Source organism: Choloepus didactylus, chromosome X, assembly GCF_015220235.1.
Source record: "Choloepus didactylus isolate mChoDid1 chromosome X, mChoDid1.pri, whole genome shotgun sequence".
Taxonomy (NCBI): Eukaryota; Metazoa; Chordata; class Mammalia; order Pilosa; family Megalonychidae; genus Choloepus; species Choloepus didactylus.
The window spans coordinates 113012333-113038555 of NC_051334.1; the positions used below are offsets into that span (position 1 = coordinate 113012333).

A 26223-nucleotide genomic window follows, 5' to 3' on the forward strand; every position below is an offset into this window, starting at 1 on the left:
AGAAAACTAGATATAGAGTTACCATTCGATCCAGCGATTGCACTTCTCGGTATATACCCAGAAGGTCAGAAAGCTGTGACACGAACAGATATCTGCACGCCAGTGTTCATAGCAGCATTATTCACAATTGCCAAGAGATGGAAACAACCCAAATGTCCTTCAACAGATGAGTGGATAAATAAAATGTGGTATATACACACAATGGAATACTACGCGGCAGTAAGAAGGAACGATCTCGTGAAACATATGACAACATGGATGAACCTTGAAGACATAATGCTGAGCGAAATAAGCCAGGCACAAAAAGAGAAATATTATATGCTACCACTAATGTGAACTTTGAAAAATGTAAAACAAATGGTTTATAATGTAGAATGTAGGGGAACTAGCAATACAGAGCAATTAAGGAAGGGGGAACAATAATCCAAGAAGAACAGATAAGCTATTTAACGTTCTGGGGATGCCCAGGAATGACTATGGTCTGTTAATTTCTGATGGATATAGTAGGAACAAGTTCACAGAAATGTTGCTATATTATGTAACTTTCTTGGCGTAAAGTAGGAACATGTTGGAAGCTAAGCATTTATCTTAGGTTAGTTGTCTTTTTCTTACTCCCTTGTTATGGTCTCTTTGAAATGTTCTTTTATTGTATGTTGGTTTTCTTTTTAACTTTTTTTTCATACAGTTGATTTAAAAAAGAAGGGAAAGTTAAAAAAAAAAAAAAGATATAGTGCTCCCTTGAGGAGCCTGTGGAGAATGCAGGGGTATTGGCCTACCCCACCTCGATGGTTGCTAACATGATCACAGACATAGAGGACTGGTGGTTTGATGGGTTGAGCCCTCTACCATAAGTTTTACCCTTGGGAAGACGGTTGCTGCAAAGGAGAGGCTAGGCCTCCCTATGGTTGTGCCTAAGAGCCTCCTCCCGAATGCCTCTTTGTTGCTCAGATGTGGCCCTCTCTCTCTGGCTAAGCCAACTTGAAAGGTGAAATCACTGCCCTCCCCCCTACGTGGGATCAGACACCCAGGGGAGTGAATCTCCTTGGCAACGTGGAATATGACTCCCGGGGAGGAATGTAGACCCGGCATCGTGGGATGAGAACATCTTCTTGACCAAAAGGGGGATGTGAAAGGAAATGAAATAAGCTTCAGTGGAAGAGAGATTCCAAAAGGAGCCGAGAGGTCACTCTAGTGGGCACTCTTACGCACACTTTAGACAACCCTTTTTAGGTTCCAAAGAATTGGGGTAGCTGGTGGTGGATACCTGAAACTATCAAACTACAACCCAGAACCCATGAATCTCGAAGACAGTTGTATAAAAATGTAGCTTATGAGGGGTGACAATGGGATTGGGAAAGCCATAAGGACCACACTCCACTTTGTCTAGTTTATGGATGGATGAGTAGAAAAATAGGGGAAGGAAACAAACAGACAAAGGTACCCAGTGTTCTTTTTTACTTCAATTGCTCTTTTTCACTCTAATTATTATTCTTGTTATTTTTGTGTGTGTGCTAATGAAGGTGTCAGGGATTGATTTAGGTGATGAATGTACAACTATGTAATGGTACTGTAAACAATTGAAAGTACGGTTTGTTTTGTATGACTGCGTGGTATGTGAATATATCTCAATAAAATGAAGATTAAAAAAAAAAGAATTCATCAAGCTGGATTTACAATCAGTGTACTTTATGCACTCTCTGCAAAGTATGCTATAATTCAATATAATAATAATAATAGAATTAAACAAAACAGTAGGAAAAGAAAAAGTTAAAAAAACTGAAGTGTTTTGGATTTCCAAGGGAGACCCAAGAGATATGAAATTTAAGATAATATTTTTAGGTTTTAAGAAAACCTTCCTGAGTTTCTGATTCAGAAAGCAAAAGTAAATCTCTTCCTTGGAAAATGCTGCCCGGAATGTTCTATAGTCCAGGGGTCAAAGAGAGGGTGCTAGTCCTACCCCAGACCTACATCCTGTCTTTCCCTTTTGCAGAATGCATCAGCCATTTTTTTAGGCAGCTGTTTGCCCCAGTAGCAATTAAAGAATCCATTACTTTTGTTTGATTTTTGATTTTTCTAAAACTATCCATGGCATAATCCCAATCACCCCCAATTCAATACACTAAGTCAAATGGAGTTGTCACAGACAGAAGAATGAGCATGCAGCCTGCACAGAACAAACGGCTTGTTTGCCAGAACCTTCTTCTGGATAGTAGTGGGGGAAGGAGGGGGTGATGTTAGGCTGGAAAGGAGTGGGGGCTGGATTTGGACATGCTAAGGAGTTTGGACTTTATCCAGCAGGAGAAGGGGAGAGAGCACAGGGACTTAAGCAGGTCAGATCTGCATTTTTGGAAGGTGACTCTGACAGCAGAAGGAGTCAGAGGCAATAAGTTTGCAGACAGGAAAACCAGTCAGGAGATTATTGTTATAGACACGATGCCAGCCTACACTGGGGAGGAGGAAAAGGTTTGAAAGATATTACAAGGTTGATTTGCCAAGACTGGGGTGTGGGGATAGTAGGAGGAGCTGAGAATAACTCAAAGTTTTCAGAGTAGGCTTGCCAGATTTATCAAATAAAAATACAGGACGTCCAGTTAAATTTGAATTTTAGATCATTAATGAATAATTTTTTAGTATGTCTCATACAATAATCTGAAATCCAAATTTAATGAGGTGTCCTGAATTTTACCTAGCAACCCTATTTCAAGCCATCTCTCTAAAATGCAAAATCTGACCTGCCTAAGCCACTGCTGTTTTAATTTGCCTTCCCAGGAAATATTCATACAGGAAAGAGATTGCACTTCTTAGCGGGAAGGGATATTTGATCAACTGAGCAATTATATGTCTCACTTCCAGTTGGAGAATCAGCATAGTGAAGGGCGCTTTCCCAGCATCATCTTTATTTCCTTGTCATGGGCCACTTGTATCATCATTTATACACTATTTTTCTTTGATAAATATTAAACTTACTTTTAAAATTTAGCCTGGTCCTGAGCAATGATATTCACAAACACACCAATTTGATGGGCTAGATATTTTCCTCTGTACCTATTAAAATAAATATGTAACTCTAAAAAAAAAAAAAAAATGGCTCCTGACATGTTACTGTGTCCTGGTAGAGATGGAATGCATGACCATGCAGCCAGGACTGCCCATCATGAACTGAGTTCTATCAGACCCACCAAGTTACAAGGTTGGGAAGGCCCAGCAGCAAGGTGGAAGTTTTACATACAGGATCAAGCACAGACAAGACTGGAGGGCACTAGCAACTACACAATCATATCCATGATATCCACCACTGTTGCACAAGCACCTCTCTCTCAGCTTACTGTATGATCTTTTGACAAGCTGACTGAGGAGGAAACAACCCAGGTATTATTCACAGACCAATGAGCTTAGTATATGGGTGTCAGCAAGCATAGAAACTTTAGTATGAGAAAAACACAGTGATCAAGCATGAGAGTATGGATCATACCATCAGGTGAATCACCAAGTCCCTAAGGGAATTTAGAATTGATAGCAGAGGGGGGAGATAATCATTTGCAGCTTTGAAACCAGCTATGATGTTGGGGGCTACAGTTTGTCCTACTAATCTTCATCTCGTAAGTTTCCCCATGAAGAGAGGTCTGCCAGAACTTAAATGAAGAAGTGGATCTGGGCAGCAAAAGGGGTGGACTGTAGTTGACACAGAGATTCCCTGCCCAGAACTCCCTTTATCAATAAAGAACTTTTTACTTCAGTTGCTAGGAATGTTGCCATCAGAGAGCCTTTTGGCTGTTATCCTACTTCAGGGATTGCCTCAGCTGAAGACAGTTGCCTTGCTCAAGAACACACCCCATTCTTAGGGTGGCTCACATCCAACTCAGGACAGCTCTGAATGTCCATCCTATCTTCAGAATTCCCTACAAGGTGTGCTAAGACATCTATTGACAATGCACCGAAGTTTGATTTCTCCCTATGCTCATTCCTGTTTCCTTCCCTTAACTTCCACAAGTGTTGATCTGAGGAATACTCCCTAATAAAGCTCCTGCACTCTAATATTTGTCTCAGAATCTGCTTCCTGGGAAATCTGATCTGTGACAATGCTTTACACATGTTACTTCTCCATCTATGTCTCTCTATATAATACAATTAGGAGTAATATGAATTGTTTACTATTGCTAAATGTTCTTCATCTTCCATATGCAACTGTTGCAAACACCAAATTAATTTTTTATTACCTCTGGAAGCACAAACTGGAAAATGAAGAGAAGCAAGTAAATGAACACTGGGAACTACTGGGAAATGATAGTTATTAAGCAAAAATCTATTGCATTTATACTGTCTGAGAAGAAGATTCTAACACGTTAGTTTTTTCTTTCCCCTAAGCGCTTCCACTGCTTGAATCTTCCCTGTGGTCTGAAATAATGTCTGTCTCTTATGTCGGCAGTAGTACAATCCACAAATCTTTATGGCATTTGGACATAGTTACCTCTTGTTTAAAGAACAGCAGGCGTAGAGAAGCATTTTCCTGGATCCTGAACAGTGTTAGTCAAAGGGCAGATGTTTAGGGTTACCAGTTGCATTGCACCAACAATGAGAACCAGATCCCAAGTGACAGAAGCACCCATGTGTTCTTTAATACAAGATCCTCTAAGCATGTGGGGCCCTCGTGTCCAGTAGTTCTAAGGGCAGCACTGAGTCTAGGATAGCAATGGACAAAATTCTTATAGACAATTCTAAGTCTGGCTCTAGCCCAGGTCACCAGATTCTTACTCTAGTGTTATTGTGACTGACTCAGAGCTCAGGGGCTGGTTTAAAGTTTTGAGTACAGTGGCCCTGCTATGTCATGCACATATGAGGAATCATTCAACACCAATTTTTATTAAGATTTTTTTTATTAGAGAAGTTGTGTGTTTACAGAGCAATCATGCATAGAATACAGGATTCCCATACACCTCCTCACCACCAGCACTTGTATCAGTGATAAAAATGTTACAATTCATGATAGCACTTTTTTTGTAATTTGTTACAATTGATGAAAGACTTTTATGTAGTACTGTTAGCTATTGTCCATAGTTTATATAGGAGTATTTTTCCCCCTAATCCCAAGCTATTATTTTTTTCATGCATGTCTTTATTTTTTTTTGTTGTTGTTCTTTTTATTTTTATTCTTATGTGTTTTATGGAGTAATGAAAATGTTCACAAAATGATAGTGGTGATGAATTCACAACTGTATTATGATACCATTACCCATTTATTGTACACTTATGGTGATGATTGGGTATGTGAATACATCCCAATAAAATTGCATAAAAAGAACTAATGTAAACAAAATCAAATATTTGGGGATCAATTGAGAGTACGATTTGTTTTGTATGACTGCGTGGTATATGAATATATCTCAATAAAATGAAGATAAAAAAATAAATAAAGGGAGTCTGTAGGTTGAAAGAAAAGGACAATAGACAATTGACTGAAGGCACATGAAGAAATAAAGATCTCCAGTAAAGAAGATAGGTAAATATAAATACCAGTACTATTGCATTTTTGCTTTGCAACTCCACTTTCTACTTCCTAAGGAATCTAAAAATCAAAATGTAGTGATAAATCATTAGCTTTGGGACTCATAATGTAAAAATGTAATTTGTGATAATAACTACATAAAGGTGGGGAATGGAGGGGTATAGGAACATGGTTAATGCTATTTAACTACTGAAGTCAAACTGGCATCAAAGCAAATGAGATTGCTATAGATTTAGGATGTTAAATTTAAGCCCTATGGTAACCACAAAGAAAATATCAGACAATATGCACTCATAGAGACAGGAAATAGAGTACAGCTTACACGGGGTGGAGGGTCAGGGGTAATAGAGAGTTAATGCAAAATGATTGCAGGGTTTCCATTTGGGAAAGTTCTAGTATTGGGTGGTGGTAAGAATATTGGAACACTGAATGTGATTAAACCCACAGAATAGTATGCTTGGGAGGGGTAGGGATGGGAAGATTTATGTTGTATATATATTTCCACAATTAAAGAAAGATAGAGAAACTGAAGAGATGACAATTAAGTGTAATACATGATACTAGAGGGGATCTAAGAATGAAGGAAAAAAGGTTCACAAGGACATTATTAGAACATAAGAAAACGGAAATATAGAATGTAGACTTTATATAAATTTTATATCAAATTTTATATCAAATTTCTTGAACTTGATTACTGAACTTAAGGTGATTACATAAGTGAATATCCTTGTTCATAGGAAATGTACATGGAAGTATTATGTGTTCAAGGAGGATGGCGGCCAGGGTGGCAAACTCTTAAAATTAGTGGATCTCTGTATCTGGTGGGCTGAGGATAGATTAGCATTCTCTGTATGGGGTTTTATTATTTTTGCAACTGTCCTGTAAGTTTGAAATTATTTCAAAATAAAATGGTTAAAAAAAAAAAAACACAGAGACAACAACTTTTTTGGTAAAGTATAACACCAGGTATACAAAAGTATATTAAACAGAACATTTTTAAAAGGCATGCACTTTGAAAAAATGTGATCACCTGAAAGGGTTATCAGATAAACCAATATTTTTTTCAAATTGTTTATATAATGATTGATGCATGTATTAAATGTAAAATGTCATTTCTATAGAATTTGTATGATGGTTTTAAAAATGAGTATGTCATTGTTACAAAGATTTTGACCTAATCATAATAGATGTAATAAACTAGGAGTGGTCACTTTATCTATATTATCCTGTAAGGAACCATTTTATTTTATTTTGTGTGTGTGTGTGTGTTTTTTTTTTTTTTCATTTTATACAGATTTATTGTTTCCAAATCACAGTGTAAGGAACTTGAGTAATTTACCAATTTTGTTTTCTACTATGTGCCTTAGAGATACATCACTAAAAATTTGCATCTGACACAACAGAAGACATTTGCAGAATGTAATATTGTAGTGACAGTACTGAGGTTGATTGTTTGGTTACATCATAATTACTTATACAGAACATTGGTCCAATAACATAAAAATAGAGAACAGCAGCAGGAAATTTATCACAGTCAACATTCAGAGATAAAAACGTTAACCACTCTTTCCATTATTTTCTGCAAATAAGTCCTTTTCCATTTAGAAATCTGATGGCAATTAAATTCTGGCATTGTTCCAAGCTATTGCACGAACAGGATACTGAAGGCCATCACTATACAGCACACCACAACCTAAGGACCCTTTCATTCACCAGTTCTGGCATGCTTCCAAAATATGCCCAACTGTCCAGTTTTTATTTCTGTCCATGAGGCTGGGCACCAAGGATCAGATATAAGCACAGGTACATATAAGCAGCGAGATTACAGTCAACAAATCCTGAAAATTGAAAATTGCAGACATAGTGAGGCTGGGCGAGCCCCAGCCACATCACCTTTCTGGGCCCAGGGTGGAAGAGGCATGCTCATTCCTCCTGCCCTTCTTGCATTCCCACCATAGCTTTTTTTTTTATCTTCATTTTATTGAGATATATTCACATACCATGCAGTCATACAAAACAAATCGTACATTAGATTGTTCACAGTACCATTACATAGTTGTACATTCATCACCTAAATCAATCCCTGACACTTTCATTAGCACACACACAAAAATAACAAGAATAATAATTAAAGTGAAAAAGAGCAATTGAAGTAAAAAAGAACACTGGGTACCTTTGTCTGTTTGTTTGTTTGTTTCTTTCCCCTATTTTTCAACTCATCCATCCATAAAGCAGACAAAGGGGAGTGTGGTCCTTATGGCTTTCCCAATCCCATTGTCACCCCTCATAAGCTACATTTTTATACAATTGTCTTCGAGATTCATGGGTTCTGGGTTGTAGTTTGATAGTTTCAGGTATCCACCACCAGCTACCCCAGTTCTTTAGAACCTAAAAAGGGTTGTCTAAAGTGTGCGTAAGAGTGCCCACCAGAGTGACCTCTCGGCTCCTTTTGGAATCTCTCTTCCACTGAAGCTTATTTCATTTCCTTTCACATCCCCCTTTTGGTCAAGAAGATGTTCTCCGTCCCACGATGCCGGGTCTACATTCCTCCCCGGGAGTCATATTCCACGTTGCCAGGGAGATTCACTCCCCTGGGTGTCTGATCCCACGTAGTGGGGAGGGCAGTGATTTCACCTTTCAAGTTGGCTTAGCCAGAGAGAGAGGGCCACATCTGAGCAACAAAGAGGCATTCGGGAGGAGGCTCTTAGGCACAACCATAGGGAGGCCTAGCCTCTCCTTTGCAGCAACCGTCTTCCCAAGGGTAAAACTTATGGTAGAGGGCTCAACCCATCAAACCACCAGTCCTCTATGTCTGTGGTCATGTTAGCAACCATCGAGGTGGGGTAGGCCAATACCCCTGCATTCTCCACAGGCTCCTCAAGGGGGCTCTACATATTTTTTTCCTTGTTTTTTTTTTTTTTAAATCAACTGTATAAAAAAAAAATTAAAAAAAAAAAACATACAATAAAAGAACATTTCAAAGAGGCCATAACAAGGGAGCAAGAAAAAGACAACTAACCTAAGATAACTGCTTTACTTCCAACATGTTCCTACTTTACCCCAAGAAAGTAACCTAATATAGCAACATTTCTGTGAACTTGTTCCTATTATATCCATCAGAAATTAACAGACCATAGTCATTCCTGGGCATCCCCAGAACGTTAAATAGCTTATCTGTTCTTCTTGGATTATTGTTCCCCTTCCTTAATTGCTCTCTATTGCTAGTTCCCCTACATTCTACATTATAAACCATTTGTTTTACATTTTTCAAAGTTCACATTAGTGGTAGCATATAATATTTCTCTTTTTGTGCCTGGCTTATTTCGCTCAGCATTATGTCTTCAAGGTTCATCCATGTTGTCATATGTTTCACGAGATCGTTCCTTCTTACTGCCGCGTAGTATTCCATCGTGTGTATATACCACATTTTATTTATCCACTCAGCTGTTGAAGGACATTTGGGTTGTTTCCATCTCTTGGCAATTGTGAATAATGCTGCTATGAACATTGGCGTGCAGATATCTGTTCGTGTCACTGCTTTCCGATCTTCCGGGTATATATCGAGAAGTGCAATTGCTGGATCGAATGGGAACTCTATATCTAGTTTTCTAAGGAACTACCAGACTGACTTCCAGAGTGGCTGAACCATTATACAGTCCCACCAACAATGAATAAGAGTTGCAATTTCTCCACATCCCCTCCAGCATTTGTAGTTTCCTGTTTGTTTAATGGCAGCCATTCTAATCGGTGTGAGATGGTATCTCATTGTGGTCTTAATTTGCATCTCTCTAATAGCTAGTGGAGCTGAACATTTTTTCATGTGTTTCTTGGCCATTTGTATTTCCTCTTCAGAGAACTGTCTTTTCATATCTTTTGCCCATTTTATAATTGGGCTGTCTGTACTATTGTCATTGAGTTGTAGGATTTCTTTATATATGCAAGATATCAGTCTTTTGTCAGATACATGGTTTCCAAAATTTTTTTCCCATTGAGTTGGCTGCCTCTTTACCTTTTTGAGAAATTCCTTTCAGCTGCAGAAACTTCTAAGCTTGAGGAGTTCCCATTTATCTATTTTTTCTTTTGTTGCTTGTGCTTTGGGTGTAAAGTCTAGGAAGTGGCCACCTAATACAAGGTCTTTATGATGTTTTCCTACATTATCTTCTAGGAGTTTTATGGTACGTTCTTTTATATTGAGATCTTTGGTCCATTTTGAGTTAATTTTTGTGTGGGGTGTGAGGTAGGGGTCCTCTTTCATTCTTTTGGATATGGATATCTAACTCTCCCAGCCCCATTTGTTGAAAAGACCATTATGACTCAGTTCAGTGACTTTGGGGGCCTTCTGAAAGATCAGTCAGCCATAGATCTGAGGGTCTACCTCTGAATTCTCAATTCGATTCCATTGATCTATATGTCTATCTTTGTGCCAGTACCATGCTGTTTTGGCAACTGTGGCTTTATAATAAGCTTCAAAGTCAGGGAGTGTAAGTCTTCCCACTTCGTTTTTCTTTTTTAGAGTGTCTTTAGCAATTCGAGGCATCTTCCCTTTCCAAATAAATTTGATAACTAGCTTTTCCAAGTCTGCAAAGTAGGTTGTTGGAATTTTGATTGGGATTGCATTGAATCTGTAGATGAGTTTGGGTAGAATTGACATCTTAATGACATTTAGCCTTCCTATCCATGAACATGGAATATTTTTCCATCTTTTAAGGTCCCCTTCTATTCCTTGTAGTAGAGTTATGTAGTTTTCTTTGTATAGGTCTTTTACATCTTTGGTTATGTTTATTCCTAGGTACTTGATTTTTTTAGTTGCTATTGAAAATGGTATCTTTTTCTTGAGTGTCTCTTCAGTTTGTTCATTTCTAGCATATAGAAATATTACTGACTTATGTGCATTAATCTTGTATCCCGCTACTTTGCTAAATTTGTTTATTAGCTCTAGTAGCTGTATCGTCGATTTCTCAGGGTTTTCCAGATATAAGATCATATCATCTGCAAACAATGACAGTTTTACTTCTTCTTTTCCAATTTGGATGCCTTTTATTTCTTTGTCTTGCCGGATTGCCCTGGCTAGCACTTCCAGCACAATGTTGAATAACAGCGGTGACAGCGGGCATCCTTGTCTTGTTCCTGATCTTAGAGGGAAGGCTTTCAGTCTCTCACCATTGAGTACTATGCTGGCTGTGGGTTTTTCATATATGCTCTTTATCATATTGAAGAAGTTTCCTTCAATTCCTACCTTTTGAATTGTTTTTATCAAAAAGGGATGTTGGATTTTTTCAAATGCTTTTTCAGCATCTATTGAGATGATCATTTGATTTTTCCCTTTTGAATTTTTAATGTGTTGTAATACATTGATTGATTTTCTTATGTTGAACCATCCTTGCATGCCTGGAATGAACCCCACTTGGTCATGGTGTATGATTTTTTTAATGTGTCTTTGGATTCGATTTGCAAGTATTTTGTTGAGGATTTTTGCATCTATATTCATTAGGGAGATTGGCCGGTAGTTTTCCTTTTTTGTAGCATCTTTGCCTGGTTTTGGTATTAGATTGATGTTAGCTTCATAAAATGAGTTAGGTAGTGTTCCATTTTCTTCAATGTTTTGAAAGAGTTTGAGTAAGATTGGTGTCAGTTCTTTCTGGAAAGTTTGGTAGAATTCCCCTGTGAAGCCATCTGGCCCTGGGCATTTATTTGTGGGAAGATTTTTGATGACTGATTGGATCTCTTTGCTTGTAATGGGTTGATTGAGGTCTTCTATTTCTTCTCTGGTCAGTCTAGGTTGTTCATATGTTTCCAGGAAATTGTCCGTTTCCTCTACATTATCCAGTTTGTTGCCATACAGTTGTTCATAGTATCCTCTTATAATTTTTTTAATTTCTTCGGGATCTGCAGTTATGTCACCTTTTTCATTCATTATTTTGTTTATACGGGTCTTCTCTCTTTTTGATTTTGTCAGTCTAGCTAGGGGCTTGTCAATCTTGTTGATCTTCTTAAAGAACCAACTTTTGGTGACATTTGTCGTCTCTATTGTTTTTTTGTTCTCTATGTCATTTATTTCTGCTTTAATCCTTGTTATTTCTTTTCTACTACTTGGTTTAAGATTGGTTTGCTGTTCATTTTCTAGCTTCTTCAGTTGATCCATTAGTTCTTTGATTTTGGCTCTTTCTTCCTTTTTAATATATGCGTTTAGTGCTATAAATTTCCCCCTCAGTACTGCTTTTGCTGCATCCCATAGGTTTTGGTATGTTGTGTTCTCATTTTCATTCTTCTCTATATATTTAGCAATTTCTCTTGCTATTTCTTCTTTAACCCACTGATTGTTTAGGAGTGTGTTGTTTAATCTCCAGGTATTTGTGAATTTTCTAAGTCTCTGATGGTTATTGACTTCTAATTGTATTCCATTGTGGTCAGAGAATGTGCTTTGAATAATTTCAATCTTTTTAAATTTATTGAGGCTTGTTTTATGTCCCAGCATATGATCTATTCTGGAGAAAGTTCTGTGAGCACTGGAAAAGTATGTGTATCCTGGTGATTTGGGATGTAATGTTCTGTATATGTGTGTTAAATCAAATTCATTTATCAGATTGTTTAGGTTTTGAATTTCCTTATTGATCTTCTGTCTGGTTGATCTAACTAAAGGAGAGCGTGATGTGTTGAAGTCTCCCACAATTATTGTGGAAACATCAATTGCTTCCTTTAGTTTTGCCAGTGTTTCTCTCATGTATCTTATGGCACCTTGATTGGGTGCATAAACATTTACGATTGGTATTTCTTCTTGTTGAATTGCCCCTTTTATTAGTATGTAGTGACCTTCTTTGTCTCTCAAAACATCCCTGCATTTAAAGTCTATTTTATCTGAGATTAATATTGCTACACCTGCTTTCTTTTGGCTGTAGCTTGCATGAAATATTTTTTTCCATCCTTTCACTTTCAATTTCTTTGTGTCCCTGTGTCTAAGATGAGTGTCTTGTATGCAACATATTGATGGTTCGTTTTTTTTGATCCATTCTGCAAATCTATATCTTTTAATTGGGGAGTTTAATCCATTTACATTCAACGTTATAACCGTGAAGGCATTTCTTGAATCATCCGTCTTCCTTTGGTTTATGTTTGTCATATATATTTTTCCCCTCTCTCTATTAATATCCTTTATCGTACCCATACCGAATCTCTTTAGTACTGAACCTTTCTCCAAGTCTCTCTGTCCTTTCTTTGTTTCTCTGTTTGTAGGGCTCCCTTTCGTATCTCCAGTAGGGCAGGTCTCTTGTTAGCAAATTCTCTCAGCATTTGTTTGTCTGTGAAAAATTTAAGCTCTCCCTCAAATTTGAAGGAGAGTTTTGCTGGATAAAGTATCCTTGGTTGGAAATTTTTCTCACTCAGAATTTTAAATATATCGTGCCACTGCCTTCTTGCCTCCATGGTGGCTGCTGAGTAGTCACTACTTAGTCTTATGCTGTTTCCTTTGTATGTGGTGAATTGCTTTTCTCTTGCTGCTTTCAGAACTTGCTCCTTCCCTTCTGTGTTTGACAGTGTGATCAGAATATGTCTCAGATTGGGTTTATTTGGATTTATTCTATTTGGAGTTCGCTGAGCATTTATGATTTGTGTATTTATGTTGTTTAGAAGATTTGGGAAGTTTTCCCCAACAATTTCTTTGAATACTCTTCCTAGACCTTTACCCTTTTCTTCCCCTTCTGGAACACCAATGAGTCTTGTATTCGGATGTTTTATATTATCTATCATATCTCTGAGGTCCATTTCGATTTTTTCAATTTGTTCCCCATTCTTTCTTTTATGCTTTCATTTTCCATTCTGTCATCTTCCAGGTCACTGATTCATTGTTCAACTTCCTCTAGTCTTGTACTATGAGTGTCCAGAATCTTTTTAATTTGGTGAACAGTTTCTTTAATTTCCAGAAGATCATCTATTTTTTTATTTAGTCTTGCAATGTCTTGTTTATGGTCTTCTAGGGTCTTCTTGATATCCTTTGTATCCCGTACTATGGTCTCATTGTTCATCTTTAGTTCTTTGAGTAGCTGCTCTAGGTACTGTGTCTCTTCTGATCTTTTGATTTGGGTGCTTGGGCTTGGGTTATCCATATCGTCTGGTTTTTTCATATGCTTTATAATTTTCTGTTGTTTTTGGCCTCGTGGCATTTGCTTAACTTGTTAGGGTTCTTTTAGGATTTGTAGACCAATTGAAGTCCTTATCTCTAATTTATCAGATCTACAGCTTCGTGGAGTACACTTTCTCTAACTAACCAGCAGGAGCCACCTATACTCCACAAGCCAGTTCTCCCCTACTTTCCCTTTGTGGTGAGTTGGGGAGTGAGTCTTGTGGGGTCCAATTGGTGTACCAAGCTTGCGTGTGTAGTTGGTGTTGCCCACCCTGTATATGGGGCGTGTTTCTGGGCAGTCAGGGAGGGGGGTGGCTCTAACAATCAAATCTCCCTGGTGATCCTGGAGTTTTAAAGCTGCTGCAATAGTCTAATCCTTCAGTTCAGTCCTGCCAGAGTTTGTCTCTGCCACTGAACCAGAAGTCCTTGGTATTGGCATATGGCTCCTGAGACTTGCGAGTGGGTCCCTCTTCCAGGCCGTGCACCCCCTTGTCCTCTGTTGAGGGATGCCTGTGCTATGTCACATGTAAGTACCATCCCCCCAGGGCAGTTCTGGGCTCCTGGGCTGTGTAGGGAGGCTCCCAGTCTGCTGAAATGATGGCTGAATGGGGCTTTGTTAATTCACACTGCTCCACCTTCCCAACTCTGGGACAGTCAACTGAGGTTGCAGGGAAGGCTAATGTCCACGCCCAGTTTTGTGGTGTGTGCATGTTATTTGAAGCACTTCCGTCACAGTGAGTTGTCTGGGGCAGCTCTGGGCTATGGGGCTGGCAATGGGCAGGAGTGTTTCCTGTCCACCAGGATGATGACTGTGAGCGGACACCCCCCTTTTCTTGGGAAGTTGTGGTGTTTAGTGGATTTTCTCAGCCACTGGATTATTGCCTTTTGTCTCAGAGCTCTCTTAGTTCTGCTCTTGTCTTGACCTGCCCAAATTGCAAGTCTTTTAAGCTCTCTGTATTTGGCTTCTTAGAGTAATTGTTTTAGAAAAAGAAAAAAGGATTAATAAAAAAGAAACTCACTTTCAAGTCTTTTAACAGTTTCTTCTGGCATCACCTCCGTATTTCTCCCCCCCCCCCATATTTATAACCTGTTTATATTTTTATTTCTTGATTTTTCAGTTTTATACATCAGCCATGATGTCCTACATTGGAAAGATTCAGCTGTTTTACACTTCTCTTCCCATACATAACCACACCTCTCCCTTATTCTTCTAATGGTAAGAGTCGACATCCTTTTTTCTGATCTTAATGGGAAAGCTTTGAGTCTTTCACCATTACATATTGTGTTAGCTGTTAGTTTTTCATATACACTTTTTTTTTTAATCAGGTGAAGTTCCCTTATGTTTCAGTTTGCTAAAGCTGCCAGAAATGCAATATACCAGAAATTGATTGGCTTTTACAAAGGGGGGGGGGTTGGTTTATTAGTTCACAAATTTATGGTTCTAAGGCCATAAAAATGTCCAAATTAAGGCATCAAGAAGTAGACACCTTCTCTGAGGAAAGACTGATGGCATCCAGAACACCTCTGTTAGCTGGGAAGGCATGTAGCTGGCATCTGCTGGACCTTTGCTTCTGGGTTGTGTTGCTTTCAGCTTCTGATTTCAGTGGCTTTCTTCTTAGGCATCTATGGGTTCTCACTTAGCTTTTCTGGGGCAAAATCTGTGCTTCATCTTTTAGCTCAGCATCTCCAAACATCTGTGTCTGTGTTGGCTCTGAGCTCTCTTTCTGTGAGCTCTCTTAGGGACTCCAGTAAACTAATTATGTCCCACCTTGAAAGGGCAGAGTCACATATCCATGGAAATAATCTAATCAAAACATCTCCATGGAAATGACCTAACCAAAAGATCCACCCACAATAAGCTGCCCCCACAAGATTGGATTAAAAGAGCATGGTTTTCCTGGGTTACATAGCAGTTTCAAACCAACACAGTTGACCCTCTGGACCCCAGAAAGACATTTTCTTTCCAAATGCAAAATACACTCATTCCATCACAGTATCACAAAAACTTAAATCATTTAAGTAACAATGGGTAAGTACAAAGTCTTATCAAAATCAGTTACAGGAGTGCTTTGTCCTGAGACAAAATTCCCCTCTGGCTGTGGATCTGTGAAACTTAGAACAAGTTATCTGCTTCCAATATACAATGGAGGGACAGTCATAGGATAAATGTTCCAATTGCCATAGGGAGAAATTGAAAGGGAAACAGGAGCCACAGGACCCAAACAGTTCCTAAAACCCACAGGGCAAACTCCATTGTTTCAAAATCTGAGAGTCATTTATAAAATAAAGTTTTATCCTTGGGGCCTGAGAGAGCAGCAGTCCCACCCTTTCCAAAGGCTTATGCATCAGCCTTGCTCTTTCCAAACACTGGGTTGATTGCTCCAACATATCCAGGTATTGGAGAGACCACTTTGTTCTCAGTTCCACCCTCCTCAAACATCTGGATGGTACCCAGACTCTCTGCCATCTCTGGGGCACACACTCAACCCCTGCAGAAGAGTGGAGTGGTGGCCAAGCTCTCCCAAATCCCTAGGGGATGTTCTCCATCCTCTTTGAATTCAGGGGCAAAATCACCCTTTCCACATGCATGGGTGGGTCTGCTCTCCTGGCCTGAGGTTTCTTGACTTCAGACCTCAGCTTCTGTGGTTCTGCCTTGAAGAAATTTTTCCTTCAATCAGTCCCTTTTCTGTCCTTTTTAGTCCAGACTGGTAGTGGTTCTGTTTATAATGATCTTGCAAAAAAATTTGTTGGCTTGGCATGCAGCATAGTGAGGTCAAAATGTCAGACAATAGTACTTTCCACAAATCCTTCCTGGATAACTCTATCTCCAATCCTGGCTTGTACTGAAATGACTGGCTGGTTCCAGTTTTTGTTAAATCCTTATGTGGGGCACAATCTCCGGGGTCTCACTTTCTGGAAGCCCAGAATCTTCCAAACCATCATTTTCTGGTTTCTTTGTACCCAAGAGTTCAGTTCTCAGCTTATCTCTTTCCTCACATTTTACTACAAGCTGAAAGGAGAAGCCAGGCTGCATTTTCCACATTTAGTTTGCAAATCTCTTCAGCTAAGTAGCCCAGTTCATTGCTTTCAAATTCTGCCTTCCATCCAACACCACAACTCAATTTTGCCAAATTCTCTGCCACTTTTAAACAAGGATCGCCTTTCTTCCAGTTTGCAACAACACATTCATCACTTCTGTCTAAAGCCTCATCAGAAGTACCGTTAGTGTCCATATTTCTACCAACAGTCTTTTCAAAGCAATCTAGGCCCTTTCTTTCAAGCTCCTCACAATTCTTCCAGAATCGTCCCCTTACCCATTTATAAAGCCATTCCAACATTTTTGGTATTTGCAAATCTCAGCAGCACCCCACTTCTCTAGTACAAAAATGTGTTCCAGTTTGCTAAAGCTTCTCTAAAGAAAGGCCAATGGCATCCAGGGTTCCTCTGTCACATGGGAAAGCACACAGTGATGTCTGCTAGTCCTTCTTCTCCTGGGTTCTGGTTTCAAAATGGCTGTCTCCAAAATGTCTCTAGGCATTTTCTCTCTAAGCATCTCTGAGCTCTCTTCAAAATGTCTCTGCCTTTTATCCTCTCATATAGGATGCTAGTAAGCTCATTAAGACCCACCTTGAATGGGTGGGGTCACATCTCCATGGAAGTAATCTAATCAAAAGGTCCCACCCACAATTGGGTGGGTCACATCTCCATGGAAACAACCCAATCAAAAGATCCCACCCACAATAAGTCTGCACCCACAAGACTGGATTAAAAGAGCATGGCTTTCCTGGGTACATAACAGTTTCAATCCAGCACACCTTCCATTCCTAATTTGTTGAGCATTTTTATTATGAAAGGATTCTGGATTTTGTCAAGTTTTTTTTCTGCATCTATTGAGATGATCTTGTAGTATTTATCTTTTAGTTTGTTGCTATGGTGTATTACATCAATTGATTTTCAGATGTTAAACCAAGCTTATATTCCTGGGATAAATCATTGGTCATAGTGTATATGCTTGATTTGGTTTGCAAGTATATTGTTGAAGATTTTTGCATCTATATTCTTAAGGAATACTGGTCTATAGCTTTCTTTTTTGTGATGTCTTTGGTTTTTGGTATCAGGGTAATACTGGCCTTATAGAATGAGTTTGGAAGCTTAGTATTTTTTTTTGAATATTTGCTAAAATTTACCTGTGAAATCATCTGTTCCTGGATTTTGTGAGAAGTTTTTTTTTTTTGATTATTCATTCAATCTGTTTACTTGTTATAGGTCAATTCTTATTTTATATTTCTTCTTGAGTCAGTTTCATCTGTTTGTGTCTTTTTGGAATCTTCCCACTTCATCTAGGTTATCTTATTTGCTGGCAGACAATTGTTCATACTATTCCCTTATAATCCTTTATTCTGTAGTTTGGTGAAAATATCCCTTATTTATTCCACATTTTAGTGATTTTAGTCCTCTCTCTTTTTTTCTTGGTCAGTCTAGCCAAATGTATGTCAATTTTGTTGATCTTTTAAAAGAGCCAACTCATATGTTCCATGTATTCTCAGACAAGATTTTGGAGGAATGGGAAAGCTGTGTCATGTAGGAAATTTGCTGTTACATCGAGATGAAAGGGCAGTGAATGAAGTGCCTGCCACCCACCTCCCTTCCTTTTGACAGTTATTGATTCTCTCTTGGAAACTGTACAGTTCATGTTCTAATCTTGACAAAGGGAATACTGGTTTCCTAGCTGGCATACGCACGGGCAGGTTAAGAGTTAAAAGTTGGCAATACTTGCTCTCTTGAGTCTCAGTATTTTCAGTCTCTTCCTTCTTAAGAGCTAGAGTATGTTGGTTCCATTCTTTTTTCTATTGTTTCTATTCTATTTCCTTTATTTCTGCTTTATTTTTAATTTTTTTCTTGCCTTCTGCTTGATTTAAGTTTGGTTTGTCCTTTTTAGAATGTCTTAAGATTTGGTTATTGATTTGAGATCTTTCTTCTTTTTTATTGTAGATCTTGACAGCTGTAAATTTCCCTCTAAATGCTGTTTTAGCTGCATGCTATAAATTTTGATATGCTGTGATTTGTTTTCATTCATATCAAAGTATTTTCTAATATACCTTCTTTGACCTACTGATTATATAAGAGTATTCTTAAACTTCATATATTTGCAAATTTTCCAAATTTCTGTTACTGAATTTTTAAGGCAATTTTATTGATATATTCACACAACTTGTAATCCATCCAAAGTATACAATCAATGGCTCACAGTATCATCATATAGTTGTGCCTTCATTGCCACAATCAATTTTAGAATATTTTCATTACTCCAAAATAAGGAAAAAATAAAAATAAAAAGGAAACCTAAACCACCTATACCCCTTATTCCCCCTATTTTATATATATGTAGCTATATAGTTATTATTTTATTACTCATTTGCCCATACACTGGATAAAGGGAGTGTTAGTCATAAGGTTTTACAATCACACAGCTGCATGATAAAAGCTATTTAGTTATGCAATTATCATCAAGAATCAAGTCTACTGAATTACATTTCAACAAATTCAGGTATTTCCTTCTATCTATTCTAATACACTAGACACTAAAAAGAAATATCTATATAATGCATAAGAATTACCTCCAGAATGACCTTTCAACTCTGTTTGAAAACTCTCAGTCACTGAAATTTTATTTTGTTTAATTTCTCTTCCCCCTTTTGGTCAAGAAGGAATTCTTAATCACACAATGCCAGGGCCAGGCTTATCCCTGGGAGTCATGTCCCATGTTTCCAGGTAGACTTATAATTCTGGGAGTCATGTCCCACATAGGGAGGGGGGTAGTGAGTTTATTTGCAGAGTTGGCTTAGAGAGGCCACATCTGAGCATCTGTTACTGAATTTTAATTTAAAATCCCACTTTAGCCAGAGAACATACTTTATATCATTTCAACCCATTTAAATTTATTGAGACTTTAGAAATGACCTAACATATTTTCTATTCTGAAAAGTGTTCCTTGTACCCTTCAGAAGACTATGTATTCTGCTGTTGTTGGGTGGAGTGTTCTATAGATGTCTATCAGTTTTATTTGATTATAGTGTTGTTGAAGTCTTCTATTTCCTTGTTGATCTTCTGTCTAGTTGTTCTATCCATTGTTGGAAGTGGGGTATTAATTCTCCATCTATTATTGTTGAATTGTCTTTTTTCTCCCATCAATTCTATCTGTTTTTGTTTCTTGTATTTTGGGGCACTGTCATTAGGTGCATATATGTTTCTAATTGTTACATCTTCTTGGTGTAATGGCTCTTTTATCTTATTGTCTCTAATAACAATACCTGTCTTAAAATCTTGAATGAATTTTTTTCACATTCTGCATGTCTTTAGGAAATTTTCCAGAGACCTTGAATGATTTAAATAAATAATTTTCATTAGATAAATTATTGTTTTGCTGAGTCCATGTGTTTTACATAGGAATGAGAAGATCAGTTAATCTAATAAATTGTGTAAGTAGATGTCACTTAAGAGACCTTCTACCATACAGGGATAATTAAAAAAAATTGTAGTGAGAGACTTAGACATATCTCTCTCAGAAGATGGCTTATTAGATAGATAAATAATAAATATTTGGTCAGTTTTAATAACCAAATTAACAAGATAGATTTAATTGATACATAAGAAACAGGAAATACACAATTTTATTTTTTATGAAGATTTATGTAACATTTATTCACTTGATCATATATTAGTTCAAAAGAACATCTCTGTAAAACCCCAGAAGCAGAAATTATTGTTGCAGCCTGGATTTTCTGGGAAACAGGATCCTGGAGCATCAGGCAGTCTTGTATATTGCCAGGGGAATATAAAATGGTGCAAGCACTTTGGAAATCAATTTGGCAATTTCTTGTAAAGTTATATATACTTACTATACTACCCAGCAGTTTTACTCCTCAGTATTTACAGAAGAGAAAGTAAAATATATGTCCACACAAAGATCCGCACATGACCATTCACAGCAACTTTATTCATAATAGTCCAAAAGTGGAAAAAATCCATATGTCCTTCAATATGTGAGTCAATAAATAAATTCCATACAATGGAATGCTACTTTGCAATAAAAAGGAGCTATCTATGGATATAAACAACAATCTGTATGAAGATCACAGATATTATGTTGAGTGAAAGGAGTTGTACACAAAAGCATATAGTGTATGATTCCATTTATATGAACTTTGAGAACAATGAAACTAACTAAGGTGAAACAAAATTGACAGTGTTTGTCTCTGTGGGGTGTACTGGGTATTGACTGGGAAATGAAGGAATTTTCTTGGGAGTTGCAAATATTCTATATCATCATAGGGGTTTGGATTGCATGGTTGTATCACTTGTCAAAATTAGACAGCTAAGGAGGGCAGGGCAAGATGGCAGAGTGGTGAGGTATGGAATTTACTCTTCTAGGGCAGTCTAATAGCCAGGAACTGTATGGAACAACTGTATCAGAGACTTCTGTGACTGGACATGCATTGTACACCACTCTGGAACAAGTGGAATGGCTGAAATTGCAGTGAAGAACTGTGACTTTCCCCAGCCAGGGGACTGGTGCTCCTCTCCCACAGACACAACAGACTGTCTTGGAGCTGGTTCCCTGAGGGAAAAAGAAAAGAGCAAGGAAGGGGGCTCAACCAGGCTCCAATTGCAGAATTAATTAACAAATTCAAACTGCTGAATAGCAGCTCTGAGCACAGATAAATTAAGAGCAGGCATGAAAGGAACTTGGAAGTTTTGCCATGGCAGAGAGGAGGTGGGGCTAATAACAGCAACAACAGAAAAAACCAGGGACTTTGGGCGTTGGAGGTGTTCAGAATAGTGGAAAAGGGCTGGGCTCCAAGAAAAATGGGCACATAGAAATAGGTACCAACTCCAGCTCTTGTTTGCAAACCCAGGGAGCTGGGGGTCCAGCTCTGAAATGGGTTTTTCTCTTCTCTTCTTTTCTTTTCTTTTCTTTGTCTCCAAATATTTATGTATTTATTTATTTATTTATGTAACTTTTCAATAGCTTATTAAAGCTGTCAGAACTCCCAGGCTTCAGTACTGCCCAAGGAATTAAAGTTGAGAATAACTAGCCAGGTGAAGGAAATAATCCCTAAAGGGCATATCTTTAAATAGTCTATACTGGCACTGACAAAACTTGGGGGCTGGGGAAAGGCTTTGAAAAGGGATTTCTTTTTTTCCCTTTTTTCCATATTGCATTTTTTTTCTTTTTTAAAAAAAAACTATTCTAAGTAGTTCATTACAGAAAGCCTCAGATATTTTCAATTGGCAGCTGGACCCAAGCAAGGGTGGAGATAAGATAGGTCTGAGGGAAAAGCATGAGTCTAGTGGGGGAGATAATTCCCTAAATGGCATAACTTCCCCAAGACAAGGAGGGTGGAGCCCAGCTCAAGTGGCTGCCATCCTTTGGAGAACTCAGACCCCAGGGTCTTGAAAACAGAAACAGCTCGAGTCAGCCACACCCCTGGCAGGGACAGGGTCTGCTGAAAATTAAAGGCACCACACCTCTTTACACCAGTAGGAAGCTGCAGGCTGACAAGAGCAACCTGCTAGACAGGGCAGGAAAAGCACAGAGTCTAGAGGCTTCACAGGAGGGTCTGACAACTTCTAGAGTCTTATTCTCAGGGAAACTTGATATGGATTTCAGTCTCTTCCTGAGACCTGGGCCTGTCTAGACTGGGAAAATCTGATTGGGGGTTGATCATATCTGGGGAGACCCTCTCACATAAAAGGTTTCATAGAGGCAGGGCAAGAACCAGAAAAATAAGAGCTGAAAATTTTTGATCAACTAAACAGAAGCTATGTTGGAGGTCTATAATCAATTGAACTGAATGCCAAAGAACAGATAGAGAACAAAGCCAACTAACAAGAAAACCCTAGGTAAAAGAGTAAAAATGAGCTCCAGAATAAACTAATCAAGAAAATCAGATGTGTAGGCAGCTAAAAGTAACAAGCCATACTAGGAAACACACAAAAAAATGGACCAGCCAAAGGAACAAAATAACACTTCAACTGAGATACAGGAGTGGAAAAAACTAATTAAAGACATTCAAACAAATCTTCTAAATCAAATCAATGTACTGACAGAAAATGTAGCAAAAGAGATGAAGGATACAAAGAAGACACTGGATGACCATAAAGAAGAATTCATAAATTGAGAAAACAAATGACAGAACTTATGGGAATGAAAGGCACAATAGAAGTGATGAAATATACAATGGAGACATACAACAGTAGATTTGAAGACACATAAGAAAGGATCAGTGGACAAGAAGACAGGACATGTGAAAGCACATACACAACAGAAATAATAGGGAAAAGAATGGAAAAATATGAGCAGGGTCTTATGGAACTCAGACAACATGAAGCACATGAATATACATGTTATGGGTGTCCCAGAAGCAGAAGACTAGGGAAAGGGGGCAGAAAGAATAGTAGAAGAAATAATCACTGGAAATTTCCCAACACTTATGAAAGGCATAAAATTACAAATTCAAGAAGCACAGTGTACCCCAAGCAGAATAGATCTGAATAGACCTACTCCAAGACACTGATCAGATTGTCCAATGAAAAAGACAAAGAGAGAGAGGTCTTCCCTTGTCCATCAGTGCCACATGCAGGCTGGTGAGTCTGTGGCAGTGGCAGCTCATCCCCCGGCACCATGAGTGGCTTTAGTACTGAGGAGTGCACCATGCCCTTTACCCTCGAGTATCGAGTCTTCCTCAAAAATGAAAAAGGACAACATATATCTCCATTTCATGATATTCCAATTTATGCAGATAAGAGTGTGTTCCACATGGTGGTTGAAGTACCACACTGGTCTAATGCAAAAATGGAGATTGCTATGAAGGACCCTTTAAACCCAACTAAACAAGATGTGAAAAAAGGAAAACTCCGTTATGTTGCAAATTTGTTCCCTTATAAGGGATATATCTGGAACTATGGCGCCATCCCTCAGACTTGGGAAGACCCAGGACACAATGATGAACACACTGGCTGTTGTGGTGACAATGACCCAATTGATGTGTGTGAAATTGGGAGCCAGGTATGTGCAAAATGTGAAATAATTGGGGTAAAAGTTTTGGGCATCTTGGCTATGATTGACAAAGGGGAAACTGACTGGAAATTCATTGCCATTGATGTGGATGATCCTGATGCAGCCAATTATAATGATATTAATGATGTCAAATGGTTGAAACCTGGCTACCTAGAAGCCACTGTGGACTGGTTTAGAAGGTACAAGTTTCCTGATGGAAAACCAGAGAATGAGTTTGCTTTCAAAGTAGAATTTAAAGATAAGGACTTTGCAACTGATGTAATTAAAAGCACTCATGACCATTGGAGAGCATTAGTGAGTAAGAAAACCAATAGAAAAGGAATCAGTTGCATGAATACAACAGTGTCTGACAGCCCCTTCAAGTGTGAGCCCGAATCTGCCAAAGCCATTGTGGATGCTTTACCACCACCTTGTGAATCTGCCTGTACACTCCCAACAGATGTGGATAAATGGTTCCATCACCAGAAAAACTAATGAAATTTCTCTGGAATACAAGCTGATACTGCTGCATTCTTTTCATCTGGAAGTATCAGTTGCAAAAGTAGTAGCTTTTCAAAGCTTTAAATTTTTAGAACTAATCTTACTAAAGCAAATTCAGTTGTAACCAATATCATATATTCAGAATGCTGTCTAAAAGCATTTTTCATATCTCAACCAAGATAACTTTATTATAGGCTTAAATATCAAAGCAAATGTTGTAATTTGGAAGTCATTTGTGAATAAATGTTCCAGTAAGCACATACTGGATGTATATGTGTTCTGTATGTTAGAAATAAAATTATTTTGTTGAAACTCAAAAAAAAAAAAAAAAAAAGACAAAGGGAGAATTCTGAAAGCAACAAGAGAAAAGTGATCCATCACATACAAGGAAAGCTAGATAAGACTATGTGTGGATTTCTCCACAGAACCATGGAGGCAAGAAGACAGTGGTATGATATATTTAAGATACTGAAAGAGAAGAACTGCCAACCAACAATTCTATATCCAGTAAAACTGCTCTTCAAAACTGAGGCAGAGATTAAAATATTTCTAGACAAACAGACACTGAGAGAGTTTCTGAATAAGAGACCTGTTCTGTAAGAAATGCTAAAGGGAGCACTACAGGCTGAAAGGAAAAGATAGGAGAGACGGGTTTGGAAAAGAATGTAGAAGTGAAAACTATCAGGAAGGGTAAAAGGAGAGAGAGAGAAAAAATAAGATATGACATATAAAATCCAAAAGACAAATGATAGAAGAAAGTACTGCCCTTACAGTAATGACACTAAATGTTAATGGATTAAACTCCCCAATAAAAAGACATAGACTGGCAGAATGGATTAAAAAACTGGACCCATCTATATGCTGTCTACAAGAAACTCTCTTTAGACACAAGGACAAAAATAAGTTAAAAGTGAAAGATCGGAAAAATATATTTCACACAAACAGCAACCAGAAAAGAGCAGGGGTAGCTATATTAATATCAGACAAATTAGACTTCAAATGTAAAATAATTAAAAGAGACAAAGAAGGACACTATATATTAATAAAAGGAACAATTCATCAAGAAGACATAATATTCATAAATATTTATGCACTGAGCCAGAGTGCCCCAAAATACGTGAGGCAAACACTGACAACACTGAAAGGAGAAGTAGACACCTCTACAATAATAATTGGAGACTTCAATACACCACTCTCATCAATGGATAGAACATCTAGAGAGAGGATCAATAAGGAAATAGAGATATGAATTGTATGATAAATGATCTAGACTTGACAGACATTTATAGAACACTACACCCCACAACAGCAGGGTACACATTTTTCTCAAGTGCTCATGGATCATTCTCTAGGATAGACCACATGTTGGGTCACAAAACAAGTCTCACCAATTAAAAAATATTGATATTATATAAAACGCTTTCACAGATCATAATGGAATAAAGTTGGAAATCAATAATGGGCAGAAGGTTGGAAAATTCACATATATATGGATGCTAAACAACATGGTCTTAAACAACCAGTAGCTAAAGAAAGAAATTGCAAGAGAAATTAGTAAATATCTTGAGGCAAAAGAAAATGAAAACACAGCATATGAAAACTTATGGTATGCAGCAAACGTGGTGCTGAGAGGGAAATTTATTGCCATGAATGCCTATATTAAAAGAGAAGAAAGAGCAAAAATTGAGGAATGAATTGTTCACCCATAGAAACTAGAAAAAGTACAGCAAACTAACCCCAAAGCAAACAGAAGGAAAGAAATAACAAAGATTAGAGCAGAAATAAATGAAATTGAGAACAGGAAAACAATAGAATCAATAAAACCAGAAGTAAATCCATGGACCCTTAGCTAGGCTAACAAAAATAAAAGGAGCAGATACAAATAAATACAATCAGGAATGGGAAAGGGGACATAACTACTGACCCCCCGTAAATAATGGAGGTAATGAAAAGATACTATAAGCAACTATATACTTATAAACTAGATAACTTAGATGAAATGGGCAACTTTCTAGAAAAGCATGAACAGCCAACATTGACTTG

General features: G+C 37.9%; 1 protein-coding gene and 1 pseudogene across 1 annotated transcript; one reads left to right on the forward strand and one right to left on the reverse strand.

Moving 5' to 3' along the window:
• Positions 1-7145: 7145 nt before the first annotated feature.
• LOC119523840 lies at positions 7146-7365 on the reverse strand (annotated as a pseudogene).
• A 15939-nt stretch (positions 7366-23304) lies between these two features.
• LOC119523188 (inorganic pyrophosphatase) lies at positions 23305-24258 on the forward strand. The gene has a single exon (XM_037821988.1). It carries the CDS (start codon positions 23305-23307, stop codon positions 24172-24174), a length of 870 nt encoding a protein of 289 aa, XP_037677916.1. The 3' UTR covers positions 24175-24258.
• The last annotated feature ends 1965 nt before the right edge of the window (positions 24259-26223 follow it).

What these genes read in the sequence shown, in the direction of transcription:
- LOC119523188 (XM_037821988.1), top strand. Translation starts at nt 23,305, where the DNA reads ATGAGTGGCTTTAGTACTGAGGAGTGCACCATGCCCTTTACCCTCGAG.